The following is a 23,692-nucleotide window of genomic DNA, read 5'->3' as shown; positions in this document are numbered from 1 at the left end:
AAGAGGGTATAGACATCCAAAAACAACCATAAGAGTATTTATTATTCTATGTATTTTTTTATTGCTCTCTTATGGCTTAACTGGGTCTTTCCCGAACGATTCAACCATGCAGTGCATCGGTTGGGAGAACGAACCCATGGTCCCAGGTCTTGGCCTATGCCAAACCAAAATCGTTGACAAAAAAATTAGGCATGCATCCCTAACTCTGCAGAGCTGTGGTACTACCACCTAGGACTCACTGGTAGACCTGTCTCCTTCGTGGGACTGGAACAAGAGGCACCTTCAGCCCTCGAAAAATAACATATCCCACGGGACTTGTACCACCCTTCCCTCTCCCTAGAGGACACAAGATTAGAATGAATCCAACCATTTTAGAGAGCCCAACCTTGTTGGCGCCTTAAATGGACCCATGGTATGGGGTTATCTTCATTATTAAGTCATAGGTCAGAACCAAGCATTATATACTCCCAAGATAACCCTCTCATGACCTCATGCATGAATTCAAAAGTCTATGCCACTTGCATAACTTAAACTCACATGATCTCATGCATGCTATTAAAGTCTATGCCACATCAAACTTACATACTCTCATGCATGATATCAAAACTCTATGCCACTTGCATAATTCAAATTCACATGCTCTCATGCATGATATCAAAATCTATGTCACTTGCATAATTTAAATTTACATGCTCTCATGAATGTTCATAACAATTTTGTATTCACTTTCATGCATGACCCTATCATGTCATGATTTACTATACATGCGCACAAGCATGATTTAATTTAAATCATGCTTAAAATAAAATGCAATCACATAAACTATTATGCATGCATTGATAACTCAATATCCTATGGTTTTTGAGGACATGTTTTTTTGAAAATTATATATTATTAATTAAAATATATTAAAATAATAATAAAATATTAAATCATATTTTAATACCTAAATTTTATACATGAATTACCCTTATTCAGATCCCATGTAACAAGAGTGTCACTTGGGTATGAAAAATTACTATTTTACCCTACAATGGTTTGAAAATTTACCCGAATTTACCATTGAGATAAAAAATTATCATTTTACTCTTGACAAATGTATTAATTTTTTGAAAATGCTCTTGACATAAAAATTACCTTTTTACCCCTGTATAGTTGACAATTTTACCTGAATATGTCACTAGAGTGATAAATTATCATTTTATCCTTGACAATTTAATTATTCATGAATATGTCCCTAAACTGTGGACTTTGGAAAGTTTTATGTTTAGATTCATCAAAAGTTTGAATACTTGTTCAAATCACTGTTTGGATCTAATAATTACTCAAATCGAGATTTTTAGACTTCAAATCATATCCAAACTAGTTCAGAATTCATAAAGACTTGATTTTCAGAATTTATTAAACATTAAAAATTTATGAATATTATAACTAAAGAAAAAAAGAATGTTTGAGAAGGCAAAGGGGAGGTCCGCGTGGCAGCCTCACATGAGCCGCTTTTTATAAAATTTCACCTTCCCCCTTTTCTTTCTTATATTTTCAAAATCTCCTTATCTTTTTTTTTTATTCTAGCTTTTCTCATTTTTTTTACTAAAATAGTCTTGCTTTTTTTTTTGTATTAACCCTCATTTTTTTATTTACTACTATGCCCTTGGGTTGGATGTGTTTGAATTAAGATCTAAATTCAACAAAAGATCCAACCCAAATTTTATTTGAATAGGATTTTCTTGAGTTTGAATAGCCACATATATCCAATATATCCAATCAAGTATCATAGCTTCGATTATTTTTATTCTACAAAAATTGAGGTAGTAAGACATGTCACAAAGATACAGGTAACAACCGAACATTTGTACAAGTTCATGATTTTTTTTTTAAATAAGACAAAGGACATGGTTTTCTTGTTTTTTTAATCAATAAAAAAAGATATTTTAATATTATAATATATTAAAAATTATATTTTACCAGAATAAAATTCGAAGTAATTAAAAATAGTAAAATAATAACTGTACATGTATGAGTCATGTCTGCGAGTCCGATCCCTGTCCCTATTGACACGGAACCAAAGTAGCGTGTGACTACTGCCTTTGACATACGTGGACAGTCGTATGCCTTACTGAGAAGCTGGATGATGGATCGGATATGGCTCAGCCACATTTCCACCCGCATTCACACAATTAAACTTACCGAGTTACCCTCCCTCCTAGTGACTAAGCGATTCGGGAATGTTGTCAGGGTCGAAGTCGAGCCTGAATCGATTTTCAAAACGATATAAAATCGGACGATTCAGACTCTAAACCGAATCGAACTGAATCGGCCAATTTTTTATCGGAAGATGACGTGAGCCAGTAAATATTAAAAATCATTAAAAATTATTAAACAAATATTTCAACTATTTAAAAAAATAAGACAAATCAATTCGTTTCGTATCGATCTTGGACGATACGATACGAATCGTCCGAAATGAAACGATACCAACAACAGTGCGAGTTCCGGGTGACGCTCTCACTCCCTGACCATCTCACACTCGAAGCGTGCCATGAAGCTCCCCGGCAGAGCTGCAGCACCTTCGGCAGGCGATAAAATCGAAGCTGCAACTTGAAACGGATCCTTCTCCTCCTGCGCCCCCGACTAGCAATAATCCGTCACCGGTAAATCGCATAGAAAATCCGGCACCGGAGAGGCAGCATGCTGTCTCTGCACCTTCCCACTCCCACCGCCTCTTCCTCCCGCCACTACTCCAATTCCGACTGCCTCCGGCGGCACCACCATCCTTCTTCCCTCCCTGCAATTGTCAAGATTTCAGGTTCTGCACTGCTACTTCCTTCTTTCTTTCTTTCTTTCTTTCTTTCTGATTGAGGAGGTTGTGGTCCTGTGAAAGGGAGGGGAATTGGAGCGAAATGCATGTTGATTCCGAGGGCGAATTCGGCCGTCGAGCGGGAGAGCGATCCGAAAAAGCGCGTTGTGATCACCGGGATGGGCCTCGTCTCCGTCTTCGGCAACGACGTCGACGCCTACTACGACAAGTTGCTGGCAGGAGAGAGCGGGATAGGGCCGATCGATCGGTTCGACGCCTCGGTTTTCCCCACTAGATTCGGCGGCCAGATCCGCGGGTTCAGCTCCGAGGGGTATATCGATGGCAAGAACGACCGTCGCCTCGACGACTGCATTCGGTATGCCCTCGTCAGTAGCAAGAAGGCGATGGAGAATGCTGGATTCGAGCTCAGTAAACTAGACAAAGTTAGCGACAAATTTTCTTTTTTTCCTTTCTTTTATCTCTCTCTCTCTCTCTCTATAATATAACTTCCTGCCTTGTACTTATATGCTATGAACCATTCCTTTTTCTTGGTTTTGGGATTATAGCTGGACTTGTGATTCTGAAATCGTAGCTCCAACCAAACACGCAACTGCATGGCTTGGAATGACTATTAATGCATCCAAACTAAGAATCCAATGGAATGCAAAGTCCTAGTATTGGAGCGCACCTTTGAGACAAGTGCATCTTTAGTTGTTAATTAGAAATACAAAATGACACCCAACTTGTAGAGATAACTGTTATCTTGAGATGGTTGGATGGCGAGTGAAAGATGCGCAGCCATGAATGAAATCTTTTGCTGCTTCTCATTCAGATCCAGTTTTCCTTTGTTTCTTTCTTTTTCCTTCCATACTTTTGATTACTTGGCCTCTCAAAGACTAGGGTTGAACTGATTATTAGTATGACAAATTCAGTGAAATTTTCGTATCTGTATTTGCATGATATTAGTCTTTTGTAGATGTGCTTGCATAGATTCCTCCATTATGATGGAGGAAACAAAATCTTATGCAGCGTCTTGCGAGTGATTCATGGTGGAATTGGCGTTATCATAGAAGTATACCTAGCGAAATATTCTTAAAGTAGCTGATAGTAATCAACCTATGTATATGAGATGTATGATTTACATTACAAAACCTTATCCTTTAGCAAAAAATAGATCATGCCCATAAATGTCAAAATTTTGTGATTTTGGTAGAAGAAAATCAATATATTTAAAAGAAAATATTAGTGTCTGTGGTGATAAGCCGCTTTCATCAGAAATGCATGTTTTATGCTTGGGTATAAGATATACTTGTGTATACTTTTTCAGGCTTTGAACTGCAGCGTCTGCTTATTTAAGCTCTTCATTTTTTTAGATTGTAATCTGTAATTTATCATATTTAAATTCAATGTTTGCTTTCTTTTAGTTGCACCGATTGGGAACTATGCTTCCATTAATGTTTCCTTTTCTTGGAAATGATTGTTTTTTGTTCTGCTATGTAGATTGACAAGGAGCGGGCAGGTGTGCTGATAGGGACTGGTATGGGTGGCCTTACAGTGTTTAAAGACGCTTCACAAGCACTTATTGAGAAAGGCTATAAAAAAATAAGCCCGTTTTTTATCCCTTATACCTTAACTAACATGGCTTCTGGATTGGTTGCAATTGAACTTGGCTTTATGGGCCCAAGCTATTCAATTTCTACTGCGTGTGCAACTTCCAATTATTGTTTCTATGCTGCTGCTAACCATATCCGCAAAGGTGAAGCTGATCTAATGATCGCTGGTGGGACTGAAGCTCCCTTGACCCCTTTAGGTATAGGAGGATTTGTTGCGTGTCGGGCTCTCTCTCAAAGAAATGATGATCCAAAATCTGCTTCAAGGCCATGGGATAAAGATCGTGATGGTTTTGTGATGGGTGAAGGTGCTGGAGTACTGGTAAATGCCAACTACTTGTTTCAGACACTGTTATGACGTTCAGAATGAATGAAGTTCTCTGTTTGATTCTTCTTTATTCCCCATTGCATTTTAAAAGTATATAACTTATCAGAATGAAGTTCTAAATTTCATGTGACTTTTGGCATCACTTGGTTCTAACCTGCATGGACATAGAAGTTCATGCATATATAAACTGTATTTCTTGTTTGTCTATTTATTGTTTGTTCTTTTACTAACTAACTTTTTCCTAGGTAATGGAAAGTTTGGAACATGCTATGAAACGTGGAGCACCAATTATAGCAGAGTACTTAGGGGGCGCTATTAATTGTGATGCCTATCATATGACTGATCCTCGGGCAGATGGTCTAGGTGTTTCATCATGCATAGAACGGAGCCTTCAGGATGCTGGTGTGAATGCTGAAGAGGTATGCATTTATATCTTTATATTATTAAGATTTATCTCTATATCTTGCTCAACCATGTGCTATGGTATTTTCCTGTTCATTCCCATTTGAAACTTGAGAAGTGCCAATGTGGAAAGCCTTGACTGATGAAAATCCTTTTTAACAAATGGGTTAACTTTTTAAGTTGAATTCTTTGCTAGATAATTGTAAAGCCTTTCTATGTATTTTCTGAACGTTTTAGTCCTTAAATTAGATGATGTTGTTACAAATTTGTGGTAGTTTTCATTTGCAACCACATACACATACGGTAACACATACATGTGAATACACACACGTAGGGTCTATGCCCACCTAGGAGTTTATTACCTGTGACTAGTTACTTAGAATCCAATTAAATATTGTCTGCTGTAACAGTGGTTTTCATTGTAAGTATACTTATAATTTATAATTAAATAGTATCTGTTGTAAGGGTGGTTTTCATTGCTTAGAATTAATCAATGGTTGAGATTCTAGAAGATTAGTTTGAAAGATCCTAGCTCACCAACTTGTATACTGGCAACATTCTATGCTATTTCTCCTATAAGTCCTCTCTCTCTCTTCTTCTTCTTCTTCTTTTCATATTATTCCTTAGCCTCTGTTTTGTGCCTAACCTCATCTTTCTTTGTCACTCCAGGTATTCACCTCAGCATAGACATTTTAGCTGCATACACTTTCCCTCATTTTCAATTTAGTTGTACTTGGTCTTGTTACAATTTTATATAAATCACCCTTTAATTGGAAAGGCACCAGCTTATCATATAAACTCGACTGTCCTTTCTTCCTTTCATGCATCTAGCACCAGTTTACCAGTGGTATTTTCATTAAATGCATGATCTTGCATAACAGAGACTACACACTTTAGTTTACCAGTGGTATTTTCATTAACATCTTCACTAGCCTTTGCATAAATGTCTGGTCCATGTACTTTTGCTTTTGTTCTACTAACCCTTAAACATCTTTTCTCTTCCCACTCCTGCTACTATGTCATATGTGAACAACAGGACTTTCTTATATAGAAGATGTGCAAATGGGTAGGGCTTGTGGTAAATCCTTGATATAGCCTAACCTTCACTAGGAATACATGATCTCTTTGTACATTGCTTTTACAGAACAGCCAAAACATACATGTGTTGGATAGTTTTCATATACACATCCGAAATCCCTTTCTTTCTTAGCATTAAACAGATCGATCGTCTTAGGAGTTTATCATAAACTTTCTTCAAGTCAGTGAAATATGGTATGCCCCTTCTTTGTCTAAATCTTTCTGGTGAAGAAAGAACACACAACCATTACACTCTGATGTTCTTACTGATTGATGGCAAAGACTTGTATATGTACCCAACCTGCCATTGATTCGGCTCATTGATAAATATAGCAATGGATTTGGGAGTGAATGATATCAGGTCAGGTATGAACTTTAAATATCTGACCTAGTGACTATCTGAACTTGGTTACTGTTTATTTTGGTGGGTGTAAATATCCCAAATTTTTTTCATCCATTTTCAGACACATCCCTCGTGTGAATGCCAACCCTGTTAGGTCAGTGTAGGAGGCTAACCCCAAGTTTGTGTCAGAAAACTACCATTTTACCTACTTTCATTAGGAAAATTACTATTTTACCCCTAGGTCATCCCAGACCCCCAGTCAGTCGAAGTCAACCAAGCTCATTGGTCAGTTCAGAACAGTTAGATTGTCAGTCATTTCAAGCTCATCTGAGCTCACGATGAATCAATCATTTTCATTTCTGACCATTCCTGCTAAAATGAGATCATTTCTTCATAAATGAGCTCATTTCTCACTCAAATCCAAGCCAATTGTCTCTGAGTCAGTCATTCCCAGTCAATCCTATTCCCTTGAGTCTAGCTTGAGCTCACCAGGAGTTCAAGTGCTCCCGTTTTAGTTCAAATCCATTTTTAAATGTCTAGGAGCCCATTTTAGACCATTTCAACTCATTTAACTGAAATTGAGCTGAGTCCAGTCAGTTGAGCTAGTGTTCGAGCTTCAATTTTAGTTAATTTCAGTGTTACTGATATTTGTTCCAGCTCAAACCCAGCTCTGGTCTGCAATTCATTCCACTCCAAGGACCATTTCTCACCATTTCTCTAAAAATGGCAGCTTTTTTTGACAATTCAGTCCGGAAGTTCAGTTGAGTCAGTGTCTTGTCAGTCCATTTGAGTTCTGAAACCCTAAAACTCAGCTCAATCCAGTTCATTTCAGTTCAATCCAGCTCACACCTCAATTTCCAGTGTCACTCTGGCCCGGTAGAGCCCGAAAATCATTTTTTGAACCATTTTACGATTTTTATCAAAATTATCATTTTCTGAACTAGTACAACTGTCAATCGGGGTCTAATGTCCAAAATTCTTCATTCAAGGTCTGCATTTCGCATGGCATTTCATATCATTTCATATCATTTCTCATCATTTCATAACATTTCATCACATTTCATTTCATTTTCGAGATCCAGAACTCCAGTTTTATAAATTCCAATCCAGATTGAGCTTTTAAAGTTTTCAAAAATCAATTTCAACCCCTGGGTTTTCAAAATTAACATTTTTACCCCCAGGATTCTAAATTTGGAAATATTTTCTCGAGAAAACAATCTGGATTCTTTTCAAACTTGGTTTTTCAAATTCTAAACTGGATTTGCTTCGCAACAGAGTGCGAAACTTCAAATTCTGAGTTCGTTTCAAAAACTGCCAAAAATAGCTCATTTTGTCTAGAATTTTTCTAAAAAGACCATTCTACTCCTATGATCTTCAAAATGAATTTCAAAATTGGCTTATCCATTTGCATTTCCTTTTCATAAAAAAAAAATAATATTTCCCTTTATTATGTTTTTCTTCATTTTTACTATTTTCTTTATTATTTTTATTTTTTATTTCGTTTATATTTTTTTTAATGTGGGACCCCCCTTTCTCCTTCTTCTTTCCCTTTTCTTTCCTTCTTCTTTCTTCTCTTTCCTTTCTTCTTTTTCTTCTTTCTTCCTTTTCTTTCTTTCTTTCTTCTCTTTCTTTCTTCCTCCCTTTCTTTCCCTTCTCCTTTCTCATTCACGTACAACACACTTCCCTCCTCTTCTTCTCTCCCTTCCTTCTTTCTTTCTTCTTTCCTTTTTCCTTTCTTCCTTTTCTTTCCTTCTTTCTTCCCTTTCTTTCCTTCTTTCCCTACTTACTCCATCCCATTCACGCACACCTATTGACTCCCTTTTCATCAAACCCTAAAAGTCCCTAAGTTCTTGATTTTTTTTCCTAAGTTCAACACAAACAATTGTACGTTGGAGCCTCTCATTCAACTCTCTAACTCTCTCTCTTTCTCTCTCTCCCTTCCCTCAACCACCGGTTCCCTCTTGGAGTTCAGCCACCAAATCCTCCTCCCTTGTTGACCATAGCCACCTCCAACAAAGAGTCTCTCTCTCTCCAGCCAAGGCAACACCACCTTCCACCGAATCAGCATCATCAAGCCTCCTTCTTTCAGCTGGTGCCTTCATCTTCAAATCGGTTCCAACCTCTACTTGATCGACACCTCTAGCTGGTTCAAAGGGTGCAGCCATCTCTACCTCCAGCCGGTTCAAAAGGTGCAGCCATCTTTTTCTCAAGGCCTCAAGCACAATCCATCTTCCAGCCACCCTGTAGCAACTCCATCTTCACATAGATGCAGCCGTTCATCCACATCTCCATCTAGCCATTCCATTACCTGTGCTTCGGTTGATCCAAGGTAGGTCTATATCCCTCTTCTACTATATTGATTTTCGTTAAAAAAAAGGGAAAATATTATTGTTGTTATTCTAGGATGATAAATTTGATATAAAATCCATTGTGAGATTGGGTTGGTATTGATTTTTTATGTTCACTCTTATTCATGTTAAAGCCATTTAGAGAAGGGAATCCGTCCAATGAATGGATCGGACTTCCCCCTCATTTCAAAGGCTAACATCAAAATAGCTCATACCTCTTATTGATTCATATTTATTTTCATTTTTTATGCTTTCATGTAGATTTTATTCTTAATGTTGCATTTAGAATAGTTTTGTTATTTCATAAGCATTTAATATCGCTTTTATGGATGTTTAACTTAGGTTCATTTATGCATCGAGTCTAATTATGATTTTATGAGAAATTTTCTGTTAAAAAATCCTAAAAAATATTATGATAGTCGTAGTTATTTGTCTGTGTTTCCGTACTACCAAAAACCTAGGTCCGTTTGAGTTTCGGAACCCTCTCTAACAAATCGAATCCCAAACTGGGATTTTACCCTTCTGAAAATTTCAGGTTTTGTTTTAGCAGACAAGAACATCCGAGATCTCCTAGATGGACGATCCAAATCCTCAAAAAAATACAGTGAATCCCTGTTAGAATCTATTATTTTTCAGTATTTTTCCAGATTTTTCCAATGAGGTTTGGTCTCTGTTAAAAATCGATTTTTCCTGAAATCTGTGAAAATCTTGATTTTTCCTTGTCAGGTCTAGACCGACCGTAATCTGCTGTGATGCTTCAATCTATAGGTTGGATGTCAAAACTTTCAACAGTGAAGTTATTCCTCACCATTCCCTCTATCATCCTCCAAAATTTGAGAATTTTAGGAGCATCCTAGGTATTTTTCCTGGAATCAAACTCCCTGCCTGTCAAATTTCAGTGTTTGAGAATTACAGAGATCTAGATCTCTGATAATCCACTGCTCTTTTCCAATTCGTTCATCTAATCCCAAAACTGTAAAAAGAGGAATTTTTTCTCTATTTGTCAGGGACATTCTCCCAAAATTTTAGTCATTTTCTCTACTGTTTGTTATTTTTATCATAATTTTTCCCGAAACCTGTCAGTCTGCCCTAAATCTTAGAGTCGTCGGATTTCGATCCGACTTGCCGGAGCTGTCAAGCTTCGACCATAGGTCAAAACCAGAATCTGTAAAAGGCAAAAATCTTTGCCTAACTGTCATCTGTCACCCCATAAAATTTGGAAGATTTCTATGGTAGTTTAGTACCAAAAATTCAGTTTAGAGTTAAAATTTTAGGCAAAATCTTGATTTTTAGGTTTTCTAGTTAATTTTCATATTAAAAAAATATAAAAAATAGATTTTCGAGTTCCATTCTCTTTTTAGGGTTAGTTTAGGTGTCCATGCCAAATTTGGCTCAATTCTAAGTTCATTTGTCTTGTGTGTTAGTTAATCTTTAAATTCAGAGGCGAAAATCAAGCGAAAATCAAGTTAAAATTCAATATTTTGTGATATTTTGCAATTTTAGGATTTTTATCATTTGAATAAGCATACCATATCATATTAGGGTTAATTTCAATATCATTTTCACCTCACATTTTAACTTTTTTGCAAAATCTATTTCAGAAAACCCTGGTTTCAAGGCCATAGTCTAATTATCAGGGGAATTTCGGTCATTTTGACCTCAATTTCGAAATTTCAATCTCTAATCCTCTAAGTTTTCATGCATATCATCATATTGCATCATATTGTGTTTAATTTTATTTCATTTGATTTTCAAATTTCCAAATTTTACAAAAATTCTCTCAAAAAACCCTGATTTCAAGATCATCAGGAGTATTTTGGTCATTTTTACTTCAATTTCGAATTTCTAAGTTTATTTTCGAATTTTATTACTTATTTCTCATGTTTATATCAAAGGGGATATGAATCAGGGTTTATATCTGGATAATATTTGATAATTTCCAATATTTTCGGACAAATCCAGATAAACCTACATTTCTGTGCTAACTTGTTTTCTAGTTTTGCAGGAACATTCAAGAAGAAGATTTAGTTATTTTATTTCTTTTCTTTTGTTCAATTCAATGTAAAAAACAATGCAATATTTGGAATGAGAGTTACATTTTCTGCTTAGAATAGGACTGCATTGCATATAGTTTAATTTCTGAAAATTTCAATATCTGATGTATCATTCATGCATATTCTTTGCAAATCCACTATGGTTGACACGAATGACACGTGCACAAGGTCTTAGGGAGTTCACAAACTTGGTGGGATTCGTATTTATGGCCATAGTCAGAATACGAAGAAAACCCAGATTTGTGATCTTCGTATTAGCCACATTCAACCTATACTCTTAGGCTAACTTCAAAAATGCACTGCATTTCTCAAAATTTCAAAAGGATTTCCCAATTCCTCAAGGACTTCTCTTTCAAATTCATATTCATTCATTCAATTTGCATCATTTTCAAACTCATTTCCCAATTCCATTTCAGAAAAAATGATTTTCTCAGAACTTTTTTAAGTCTTTCCCAGGAATTGATTTTCTCAAAACTCTGAGTTTTCAAATGAGATTCCGAGTATTTTCCAAGTTCAAATCAGGATTTTCCAAGTTTTCCACATTCTCAATTTCATTTTCAAATCCCAAAATCGATTTTCTCAAAGATCTGATTTTCCTGAGAATCTATTTTCCATTTTAAAAATCATTTTCCAATGAACTTGATTTTCTCAGAATTCTCAAATCCATTTTAGAAATCAATTTTCTCAGAAAAAGCAATTCCAAATCTCAAAATTGATTTTCTCCGAGTCTAAGTTTTCTTGAGAACCTATTTTCCAGTCAAAAGTCATTTTCCAATACAATTTCTGATTTTCAATAAAATTCAATGATTTTTCCAGGAATTCCATTTTCAAGCACTTTTCAAATCATTTTTCAAGTACATCTCAATTTTCCAAAGCAAACATCATATTTCTTAAACTTGCATCTTTTCAAAACTCCATAGCACATGCCTGATTCTTTGTGTATCCTAGGAAAATAAAGCATGATTCAGATAATTTAACTTAGTAAAAGCACACATTTGATCCTTGGTTCGATTACCCCTGGTAAAGGCGTCAGGAACGGTTGAACCTCGTACCGACAGGCGGATCCCATTCCACGGAATTTTTCTACAAATTTTCAAAACAGAGGCGAGTAATTTTCAAAACCAATTTTCAAAACTTTGGTCGAGTTTGACTCGCAGAATCGTTTCTCTCTCTCGCAGAGGGAGGGAAAAAATTTTGCGATGATAACAGTAGGTTAGGGACCTTGACTGGCCTTGATCTGACGTGTTGACAAACCTAGTCAAAGATCTAGTATGCTAGTATTTTGCATCATTTGTGTTGTTGGAAAGTTGTAGAAAATTTGCCATAAAAACAAGATCCCTACACGACGCCGTCTCTTGAGGAGGGTGAAGTTAGAGAGGATGTTAGTAATATCTGCTAAACATTCTTAGTCATTAGAGTAGCAAAATCAAGGCAACAAAGGTGGAGGGTAACTTTTGGTATCTCTTGAATCAACCCAAAGCACCACACCGGAAGGAGGAGCGAAATCTTTAGGGGCCAAGCATTAGGATGTTTCCCCATGAGGGGCGTCTTGTTGGCTGCTAATCTGTTCTCTATTCTTCCTCTTATTCTCCTAAGGCATGATTCCCAGGGCAGACACATATCCCAAGATATTTAAGATGGTATCAGAGCGGGGCAAGATATAAGTCCTCTCACATCGAAGCTGTTATTGATCCTTTCATTCATTTTCAAGATAAGTCCTTCCTATTTTCTTTTTTGTTTTTCTTTCTGTTATTCCTCTTCTCCGAGTTTCTTGTCTCTCTTATTCCCATGTTCCTTTGACCATCACAAATCAGATCTTTGTTTCAGATCAGATCAGTCACTTTCTGTTTTCCTTGGGATCGGTTCTCTTTTGCTTAAAGCCCTAAAAAAGGAAGATAAAAAAGGGAAGGACCCAACAAAAAAAAGGAATTAAAGGGTCAATTGAATCTGGCTGTTTCACATATATTTCAGACCAGAACTGATTCAGAAAAAAAGAAAAGAAAAAGAAAAGGGCCTTTCATTGTTGCTGATGTCAGCATCATCACCGAATAGTAATTTCAGTATTTCTGAATGTGACTTGTTTTTATTATTCTTATTTGTCGTGTTTCCTTTCATTTTTTATTATTTCTATTTGACGTGTTCTCTTGCCATTTATTTTTCTTAATTTGTGACTCCATATATTTATCTTAAAAAGAAAGTCTTTTCGATTGTGCCTGCAGATCAGATCAGATCAGATCAGATCAGGCTACTGATTTGATCTATTCCCTTTTCGATTTATCTTTTGCACTTCTTTTCTTTGTTTCTTTAATCTTCTCTTGAATATGTTGTCTTCCAATCCCACTTTGAACTCTTCCTTCCTCAACCAACTTGTCTTAGACAAATTGGATTCTTTCAATTTCATTACATGGAAGAAACAAATCACCCCTTTCCTCAACAACCTAGATTTCATGGGACATCTCAATGGGACTTTACTAGTGCCTATCGAGTTCATTGTGCCTGCAGATAATAAGGACAGCCATTGTTAAAGTATGCATATATATATTTATGTATATATATTTAAAACATTGTAATAGATAATGCCCACCAGGGGCATTTTTGTCTTTTTTACATTTGTAAATAGGTCTGTCCAATAGACAGTTTTGTCTTTCTTCCTTTTTATAGGGGCTCCATAGAGTTGTTGGGAGCAATCCCAACAACTATGAGAGCTCCCAATGGCTATATGCCTGTGTCTCTTTCTGTATAAATAAGGACTACTTGTCCCCATTCATTTCTATACTTTTCTAAGCATTTTATTAATAAAGTTTTTTTTGTTTGTACTCTCTCTTGTATTAGCCATTGTTGGCTCTTTGTATTGTCTCGTAGAGGACTTGTGCTTGTGCACTTTGTGTTTGTGCTATTGTATTCCTTTAGTGTTTCTTGTTTTGCACTTTCGCTTGTTTCATTACATGGTATCAAAGCAAATGAACCTTGAAACAACTTGTTTGTGGTGATTACAAGAAACATTTTATCAAGAGTGGATAACATATCACCAGATAATTGTACCCAATTCTACAATATATGCATGCCTTACTAGAGTAACTGAAGCATCTATCATGACATGAATAGCTTACAATTCTTTCATTTACATTTCTTTCTTAGAAAATGCTGTAATTGTAGAAGGAGGCAGCCACCTGTGTAGAGAGAGAGAGAGAGAGACGGCTGCACAGAAAACTAGAACTCGTTCATTAGATTAGGGCTCCTCTCTATATTAAATAGAGAGGGGTAAAAAGGAAGAATTACAACTAGGTCCTTATGAAAACAAAAATTCAGAAAACTTCTAATATAAGATAACTTAACCTAAAACCACCTATTCTCAACACTCCCCCTCAAGCTGGAGCATAGATATCAGTCATGCTCAGCTTGTCACAACATTTTGAGAAATTTGGCCTAGCAAGAGGCTTTGTAAACATATCTGCAACTTGGTCTTCCGACTTTAGGTACTTGGTAGTGATATGACCAGCTTGAATCATATCTCTTACATAGTGACAATCAACCTCAATGTGCTTTGTTCTCTCATGAAAGACAAGATTGTTTGCAATATATGTTGCCGCTTTGTTATCGCACATCATGGTCATTGGAGAGAAAACTTTCACCTGGAGATCATGAAGAACAGTTCAAACCCATATCAATTCAGTAGCTGTTTGGGCCATAGCCCGATATTCTGATTCTGCACTCGACCTGGAAACCACATTTTGTTTCTTACTTCTCCATGAAATCAAGTTGTCTCCCAAAAACACACAGAATCCTGTGGTAGACTTTCTATCTACTACAGATCCAGTATAGTCAGCATCAGAATATGCTACTATCTCTAGAGTTTCACCTTTCCTGAACAATAACCCCTTTCCAAGAGAAGATTTTAGATATCTGAGAATCATTATGGCTGCATTCCAGTGTACCTCAGTTGGTTTGTCCATAAACTGGCTAACTTTGCTTACTGCTAAAGCAATATCCGGCCTGGTCACAGTTACATATAATAACTTCCCTACTAGGGAGCGATAGCTTTTGCTATCAACTGGTTTTGACCCTTCTTCAAACAACTGAACTTTATGGTCCATGGGAATATTTGCTGGTTTAGCTCCCAACATGCCCGTTTCCTTTAATAAGTCAAAAACATATTTTCGTTGAGACAAAACCATCCATTCACGGCCTCTAGCAACTTCTATACCCAGAAAATACCTGAGTGAACCAAGGTCTTTTGTAACAAAGTATTTTTGAAGATGAGCCTTTGTGGCTTCAATAGCTTTCACATCATCTCCTGTAAGAATGATGTCATCCACATATACCACCATAACAACAATGCCAGAGCTAGTTTTCTTTATAAAAAGTGTATGATCTGCTGCTGATCTATTAAAGCCAAAGCTTGACATCACTTCAAACAACTTTTGAAACCATGCACGAGGACTTTGTTTCAAGCCATAATCGCCTTTCTCAATCTACACACCTTCTGACACTCCCCCTCAACCTCGAATCCTGGAGGTTGTTGCATGTAAACGGTCTCAGATAGATCCCCATATAGAAATGCATTTTTCACATCTAATTGGCACAAGCTCCAACCTTGCTGAACTGCTACTGAGAGAACAAGACGGATGATACCCATCCGTGCAACAGGAGAAAAAGTTTCAAAGAAGTCAATTCCATATGTCTGAGTATACCCTTTCGCGACTAATCTGGCCTTGTACCTTTCAATAGAACCATCAGATTTATACTTTATTGTATATACCCATTTACATCCAACAATGTCAGCATCTGCTGGGGAATCAACTAGATCCCAGGTATGCTGAGATATTAATGCTGTCATTTCTTCTTGCATAGCCAACTTCCAGCGAGTATCAAGTTCTGCCTGTTGATAGTTCAGAGGAATAGTTTCAGCAGATAAGGCTGAAATAAAGGACTTCATCTGATGTCCAATTCTGGCATGGGAGACAAAATGAGATATGGGATATAAGGTACATTGTCTTGTCCCCTTTCGTAGAGCAATAGGCCTGTTATCATCATCCTGGAGATCACTATTGTCAGTAGAACTTACCTCAGGAGAAGAAGAAGATAAAGGCTCTTGCGGAAGTGGAGCTCTACGCACATATACCAATGGAAGATTATTAAACCTGGAAGTGGATGAAATTTGGTTCGGTAATGGAGACACAGATTCCAAAGGAAAAGGAGGTATAGGTAATGGAAAAGACTCAGCTGGATCAACTTGCAGCGAGAAACCGAAAATAGAGTAATATGGAGAGGATTCCAGGAAGGATACATCCGCACTGACATACTCTCGGCGAGAAATAGGATCATAGCATCGATAGCCCTTTTGATTTTTTGGATAACCGATAAATATGCATTTTGTAGCTTGAGCGGCTAATTTATCACGGTCCGGGCCAAGTTTGTGTACAAAACAAACACATCCAAATATTTTTGGTGATAAAGAGAAAAGTGGAGCATTAGGTTTTAGGATATGTGATGGAATTTGATCACCCACAGAAGACGAAGGCATGCGGTTGATCAGATAGCAAGCAGTGGTAATCGCATCACCCCAGTATGACGCAGGAACATTGGATTGAATCATAATGGTCCTGGCAACATCAAGGAGGTGTCGATGTTTTCGCTCAGCCACCCCATTTTGTTGAGATGAATAGGCACATGAAGTTTGGGGTTGGATGCCATGATCTTGGTAAAATTGTAACAGACTTTTTGATTTAAACTCGAGAGCATTATCGCGAACAATCTTGACAATAGATTCAAACTGAGTTTTTATTTCAAGAATTAGGGATTTGATAATACTTGGAACTTCAGATCGTTCTTTTATTAAAAATACACATGACAACTTAGAGAAATCATCAACAATAACAAGATAATAACGACACTGAGTCCTAGTAGGAATCTTACTAGGACCCCATACATCTGCATGAAGAAGTTCAAAAACTTTATTACTAGACTGACTCTGACTCGAAGGGAACACACTTCGATGATGCTTGCCCAACTGACATGCCTCACATTGAAATGATGTGGTTGAAGGAATCTGAGGAAAGACCGACCTAAGCTTTGACAATGAAGGATGACCAAGACGACGATGCCACTGAACAGGATTAAATGAATGTTCCACTGCAGCATGAACAGTCCCCATTGGATGATGTAGGTAGTAAATTCCATTTTCTTCATAGCCTCCACCAATCTTCTTCCCCGTCAGCAAATCCTGAAAATGACAACCCATTTGATCAAATATTACTCTACAGTTTTGTTCTTTTATAAGGCAACTAACAGAGATTAAACTTTGAGGAAAATTTGGAGCATGAAGAGCATTTTTCAACTGTAATGAGGAAGATATAGAAATATTTCCCTGACCAACAACCGAGGAGGAGCTCCCATCGGCTAAGGAGACTCCAATCTGAGCCTTAATATCCTTTAGATCTGAAAAAACACGTGAATTACCACACAGATGTCTGGAAGCACCAGAGTCAATAACCCACTTACTATCAGTCGGATGAAGATGATTTTTGGTAGAAAATGCAACACCAGCAACAGGAGGAGTGGAACTCAAAGGTCGAAGAGCTATCAGCTCATCATATTCCGCACGACTAAGGGTGATACTACTCTCATTTTCAGCTATATTCTTTTGTACATTTGTTGTCTCGATAGTAGTCACATTTGCTTTAGGAGTATATGACTTGGATGAAGAAGATGTTGGCTGACCATGTTTATCCCAGCAACGATCTTCTAAATGTCCAGATTTTCCACAGAATGTACATTGAAGCTTTCCTCTGCCTCCCATACCACGTCCACGTCCTCGTCCTCTGATATTATGAATATTTCCACGCCCATAACTAGATGGGACAACAAGAGCAGATGACTGAGTTATTTGCTGAGATTGTGGCAGAGAGATCGCAAGTCTACTCAGACGATTGTAAGCATCAGCAAGAGTGAGAACATCTGATCCAGTCAACATTTGAACTTTTGCAACAGAAAAATCTAAAGAAAGACCTGTAAGAAAACGAGCAACCATGGTTTGTTCTTGATGATCTTTTTGCTTCGAGCAACAAAGAGGCCTGTGAGCATTAAGTCTTTCAAACGCAGCTTTGACAGAGGCATAGTACTGGGCCAAGGTTTGATCTCCCTGTTGCAAATTATATATTTCCTGTTCGACTTGCAGGATACGACTCACATTCGTTTCTTGTGAGTATGTATCACGAAGATTGTCCCACATCAGTTTGGCTGTATTATAGTAGATCAATCCATCTGCAATATGGGGTTCGACACTATTCATGATCCATGACATAACTATGTCATTATCTTCATCCCAAGTAACATATTTTCCCAATTTCTCAATGGGTTCGCCTTCCAACAAAATGTGTTTTCGACGATGTCCAGATACCGACATCATAAAAGTTCTGGACCACCTGGCATAGTTGGTTTCATTCAACCTTACAGAAGAACCATACGCGAAGGGGTTGGCAAAAGCCTTATACTCCCCAATCTGTTCCATTTTAGAATCACATTTCGAATTTTCAGCCATACTGCTCACTAGAACAACAAAAATTCAAGAAGAATTTTCAACACTGTAAGGAATCAACCCTGTTGGTTCCAAAAAAAATGTCCACAACCAGCAGGTAATCACTCCTGCTGCTGTTACGACAAAGGGATAGCTGAAACTAACCCAGCACGTAACCAACTCGACACAGCAGGTAATCAGTCCTGCTGCTGTTACGACAAAGAGATAGCTGAAACTAACACAGCGCGAAACAAGACTCGACACAGCAGGGAGTCACGACCATTGCTGCACCAAACACACCACGACCAACAATAATATTCAGTTGCAACACAGATGAACACGACAACTGCTGTTCCCCAAACATATACAGCATAACGACCAATAAGTCTTCAGAAGACAATTAAATAGAGCAATCATATCTCGATCACACGCAGCTAACACAAAAGAAATTCCAGAATCACGGCAGGTCCAAACAGCAACCAACAGCCAACAACTCACAGCTGACACGCAGCAGCACAGAAGCCTGCTGCGTGACCCAAACTCGTCAATCACGGCAGGAACAGCAGGAACAGGAACACGTCAATCATGACAGGCACACACCAGCAGGAACTCGTCAATCTCCAGAGAATCACGACAGGAGATGACACAACAAAAAAAAAACAGATTCAAAGGAAATGGTTACGGCTCCAGGAACTCACGACAGGAGCTCCATCCTTAGATCTGACGACAGATCTGGGTAACATCCCAGATCTGTTATCAGATCTTCCACACGAGTGCAGCAGCAAACCTGATTTTTCACGCAATCTGAATTTTTTTTTTCGTTGGTGAAGATCAGTCCTCTTCGTGATCACCCTCCCGAGATCGAGGGCTCTGATACCATGTAGAAGGAGGCAGCCACCTGTGTAGATAGATAGAGAGAGAGAGAGAGAGAGAGAGAGAGAGAGAGAGACGTCTGCACAGAAAACTAGAACTCGTTCATTAGATTAGGGAGAGGGGTAAAAAGGAAGAATTACAACTAGGTCCTTATGAAAACAAAAATTCAGAAAACTTCTAATATAAGATAACTTAACCTAAAACCACCTATTCTCAACAGTAATAAAGTAAGCAGAAATAGATACGAGGAATGCTAAAGCATACCCAATGTCCTAAAAAGGACAACCACAAATGCAATAGCAATGAACAAGTCCTTTGAAGGACAAATACAAAAGCCAACAAAAGGGTTACAAAGAAAAAAGAGAATGTTATTGAGCATAAGGGCTTAGAAAAGCCTATTTTACAAAGGGGTGAACACCCCTATTTATACAACTCAAGATGGGGGCCATTTGGGGGGCTCCCACTAAGAGTTGTTGGGAGCCCCCAACGGTCATATTAATGACCCTTGGGGGGCCCAACGACTCTTGGTTGGGACCCCCAATGTAACCCAGTAAAGACAAAAAAAGAAAAAGAAAAAAATAAAGAATAAAGAGGAAAAGGAAAAAGAAAGAAAAGAAAAACAAAAATGCCCCTATTGGGCAGAATTACAAAAATACCCTTTATCGGGTATGTGTTCTCGTCGCGAAATTTTTCCCCCGTCTTCCCTTCCTTGCGGAAGAGAGAGAGAAGGAAAATACTTTCGCGATTCAAACTTGACCGGATTTTGGAAATTGTTTTGAAATACTCGCCTCCGTTTTAAAAGTTGCGGGAAAATCCATGGGATGGGGCTCGACCTGTCGGTACGAGGTTCGACCGTTCCTGCCGCCTTTAACAGGGGTAATCGAACCAAGGACCAAAATTGTGCTTGACTTAGCGAAATTATCAAAGTTATGTTCTATCCTAAATGCACAGAGAATTCAGGCATGTGCTATGAGATTTTGGAAAATGCAGCTTGGGAAAACATGATGTATGCTTGGAAAATATTTGGAGTTGAAAAGATTCTCTCAGGAAAAAGCTGAAAGTCACTTTCTCAGGAAAACTCTTGTGAAAAAGGGGTTTTTGAAATCACGGGAAAGTTCATGAAGTTGTGGGAAAATCATGAATGGTTGAAAATCCTGGGAAAATGGAAGTGATTCTTGAGAAAAGGGTGAACCTTTGAAAAGGGAAACACTTCTTAGGAAAACTTGGACTTTGAGAGTTTTCTTAGGAAAATGATGGAAAATTTATAGGAAAACTCATTGGGGAAGGAAATTCAAACTTGGGAAATCGAAATTCTGAGAATTTTACCTTTGAAATACTTGGAAATCGATTTTGAATCTTGGAGAAAGATTGGAAAACTCTTTTGAATCTCTTAAGAAAACATCATTTTCCAAGGAAAACTGTGAAAAACTTGACTTTGGGAAAACCGATTTTGGAAAATCCTTAGAGTTTCTTGAGAAATCGATTTCTTGAGAATGAAGTTTTCTTGAGAAAATCAATGATTTCATTATGCAAATGACATGAGTGAATGAATGCACTTTGAAAAGATTTTCTAAGAGATTTGTTGGAAAAATGTGCATTAAGTCAAGATAAATCCTTCACATATTCTGACTGTGGCCATGAATATGTTCAGAATTTAGTTGATTTGATGCACATGATTTTGAAAACTTTGGAAATATGATGTGCATTTTAAGATAGCCTAAGAGTGTAGGCTCTATGTGACTAGTAGAAAGATGATGGATCTGGGTCTTGTCCATATTCCGACTAGGGCCGTAAATATGGATCCCACCGAGTCCATCAACTCCCTAAGAGTTGGTGCACATGCCATTCGTGAACATCCATAGTGCTTTTGAAATAAAATGCATGAATCATAGAAACAGGATATTGCATAAATTCAAACTATATGATATGCATCCTAGTCTAAGCAGGAAATTAACTCTCTTATTCCAAAATTTATATCATTACATCACTAAATAAAGGAAATAAAAGAAATTTGCAGACTTCAGCTCCTTCTTTTGATTGTTCCTGCCAAACTTGAAATTGGGTTAGCTCAAATATGTGGGTTTTTCCAAGATTTTTCAATAATATTATGAAATTATTGGATTTAATTGGATATAAACCCTATTCTCATGCTTCCTTGATATTTGAAATGATGTAAATGCAGGAAATTCAGTAGAAAATAGTTTGAAATTCGGAATGGTGGTCAAAATGACCAAAATACCCCTAATTATAAAGTTATACCTTTAAAATCAGGGTTTTTTGAAGGAAAACTTGGTAAAATTGAGATTTCGAAATTCAAATTGACTCAAATGATGATGAGATGATGACATGCTGCTAAACACATTAGGACTGTAAAATCAGAATTTGGCATTTTGCAACTTATCCAAAATAACGAGTTTCGCTTGTTTTTCGCTTGGATCTGGGTCCTGCGGGACCCTGTTTTGGTATTATGGATGATCCGAACCTCAAATGGATTCCAAATTACACCAAATTCGGTATGAAGCATCTAATTGCTCTGATGAACAACCTAGAATGCTAAAAATCACGAAATGATATGATTTAAATGCTAAAATTTAAAGAAAGTCCTAAAATGGTGGATTTTGCTTATGAGTCCGAACCAAATGCAATGCCTAATATGATAATGCAAGATTTACACCATGAAAATTTCTGATATTTTGTCGACTGCTAAAAGACCCGAAATGAAGCATTTTTGGTTTTTACAGCCTCGGGATTTGAGCCATGGTGAGTTCAGAAACAGGGATTTAGTTCTGACAGAGGTAAAAATCACACTAATCTGATGAAAATTGCTAAAGAAATACAAAACGGCCATGAAAATTTATGAAATTAATCAGAGCTATGCATGACACCTACCTAAACAACTTTTATGTTCATGACTTCGGCATTTGATCAACAGAAACATGGATAAAAATATAACTATTCATGCCTAAACTAACAGAACAGACAAATGTAGCAAAACAGGAGACTGATAAAAAAAATCCGAAGCAGGTATCAACACTGTTCTAAAAATCACAGGCTTTCAGATGCAAACAGAGGACATCTCGGACACAACTTTCACTTTTTACAGTTTTGGATTTGGAGCAACACACAAAGAGAAACCATAGCCCTAAGTCGATCCAAGATCTCAGAGGCCCAAATTAGGCTCTGACACGTGTCCTGAACTCTCGGATTTTTGTCAGACATTAAAAAAAATCAGAAAAATCTGAGAAAATCATATTAAAAACTAGACATTCTCTTGAGTTCAGAACATCTTTAGGATCGAAAATCGGATCTCCCATGAGGGATATCTCGATTTTACAAGTCGGCAAATGATTTTCAAAACGCATCCCGGGTAAAAAAACCCGACTTGCCATTTTGACACATGTCAGCAGGTCAGAGCAGTGGGCTCAGAAGGCGCCACCTCAGAGGAATTTGAATTCTACCTTTTCTGGAGAAAGGAGATCTGGACATGTGGCGGACAAGTGTCATCTGTCTGGAGAGGCTTTCTCAAATGGCGCCACCTCAGGGGGAAGTTTGAAATTCAAATGGAGGTTGGCCCTGGAGGAATGGAGGGTGGACATGTGGCGCCACCTCAGGGTGGCTCCTACAATGCCATGTGGCAAGAGGGAGGAAAATGAGGGAAGTGACATGTGGCGCCCTCATAGGCCATCTGGAAAAATCATGGCTCAGGATTTGCGCCACCTAGGCCCTGTTTGAACATTTGAATGGTTTGCTTTTTCTGAAGAAGGCCAGGAGTGACATGTGTCTCCTACTTTTCTGAAAGAAGTAGGGAGAAGACATGTGTCCTCTACTTTTTCTGAAAGAAGCAGAGAATGACACGTGGCAGAGGGGAGAGGTGGGCCAGGCCATGTGGCGCCATCTCAGACAACCTGGAAAAGGTAGAATTTCAGGATTTGCGCCACCTATGAGGAGTTTTGAACTTTTGAATTCTAGTTTTTCTGAAGAAAGCAGAAAACGACACATGGCGTCTACTTTTTCTGAGGAAATGAGAGCTTGCCACGTGTCCTCTGCAGGAGACACTCCAGATGGCGCCACCTCAGAGGAGACAAGCCTACCTTTTCTGTAGGAATTTAGGAGTGACACATGTCTCCTACTTTTTTTGAGAAAAGTAGGGAGAGACATGTGTCAGGCTATTTTTCTAGAAGGAGGGAAAGGTTGACACGTGTCCTCTGCAGGAGACACACTTCAAGTGGCGCCACCTCAGAGGAGACAAGCTCCACTTTTTCTAGACATATGACACTTGGCATCTCTTGGTAGTCTTGGAATGACACATGGCGCAGGATGCACATGGCAGATAAAATGGGATGA

The 23,692-nt window shown here is 37.8% G+C and overlaps 1 protein-coding gene across 1 annotated transcript in view; it reads left to right on the top strand.

The window, feature by feature from the left end:
* Positions 1-2,518: 2,518 nt before the first annotated feature.
* Positions 2,519-23,692, top strand: part of LOC149845781 (3-oxoacyl-[acyl-carrier-protein] synthase I, chloroplastic-like) — a 109,302-nt gene continuing 88,128 nt past the window's right edge. The window contains exons 1-4 of the mRNA XM_089995999.1: positions 2,519-2,806; positions 2,882-3,240; positions 4,298-4,729; positions 4,981-5,154. Coding sequence (XP_089852125.1) covers positions 2,689-2,806; positions 2,882-3,240; positions 4,298-4,729; positions 4,981-5,154 — 1,083 coding nt within the window. The 5' untranslated portion in view covers positions 2,519-2,688. The remainder of the gene's footprint in view (positions 2,807-2,881; positions 3,241-4,297; positions 4,730-4,980; positions 5,155-23,692) is intronic.

The sequence above is a fragment of the Nuphar pumila genome, chromosome 2, assembly GCF_984573655.1.
Source record: "Nuphar pumila chromosome 2, dmNupPumi1.hap1.1, whole genome shotgun sequence".
In the NCBI taxonomy this organism is placed as follows: Eukaryota; Viridiplantae; Streptophyta; class Magnoliopsida; order Nymphaeales; family Nymphaeaceae; genus Nuphar; species Nuphar pumila.
This window is presented reverse-complemented; position numbering and strand designations above follow the sequence as displayed.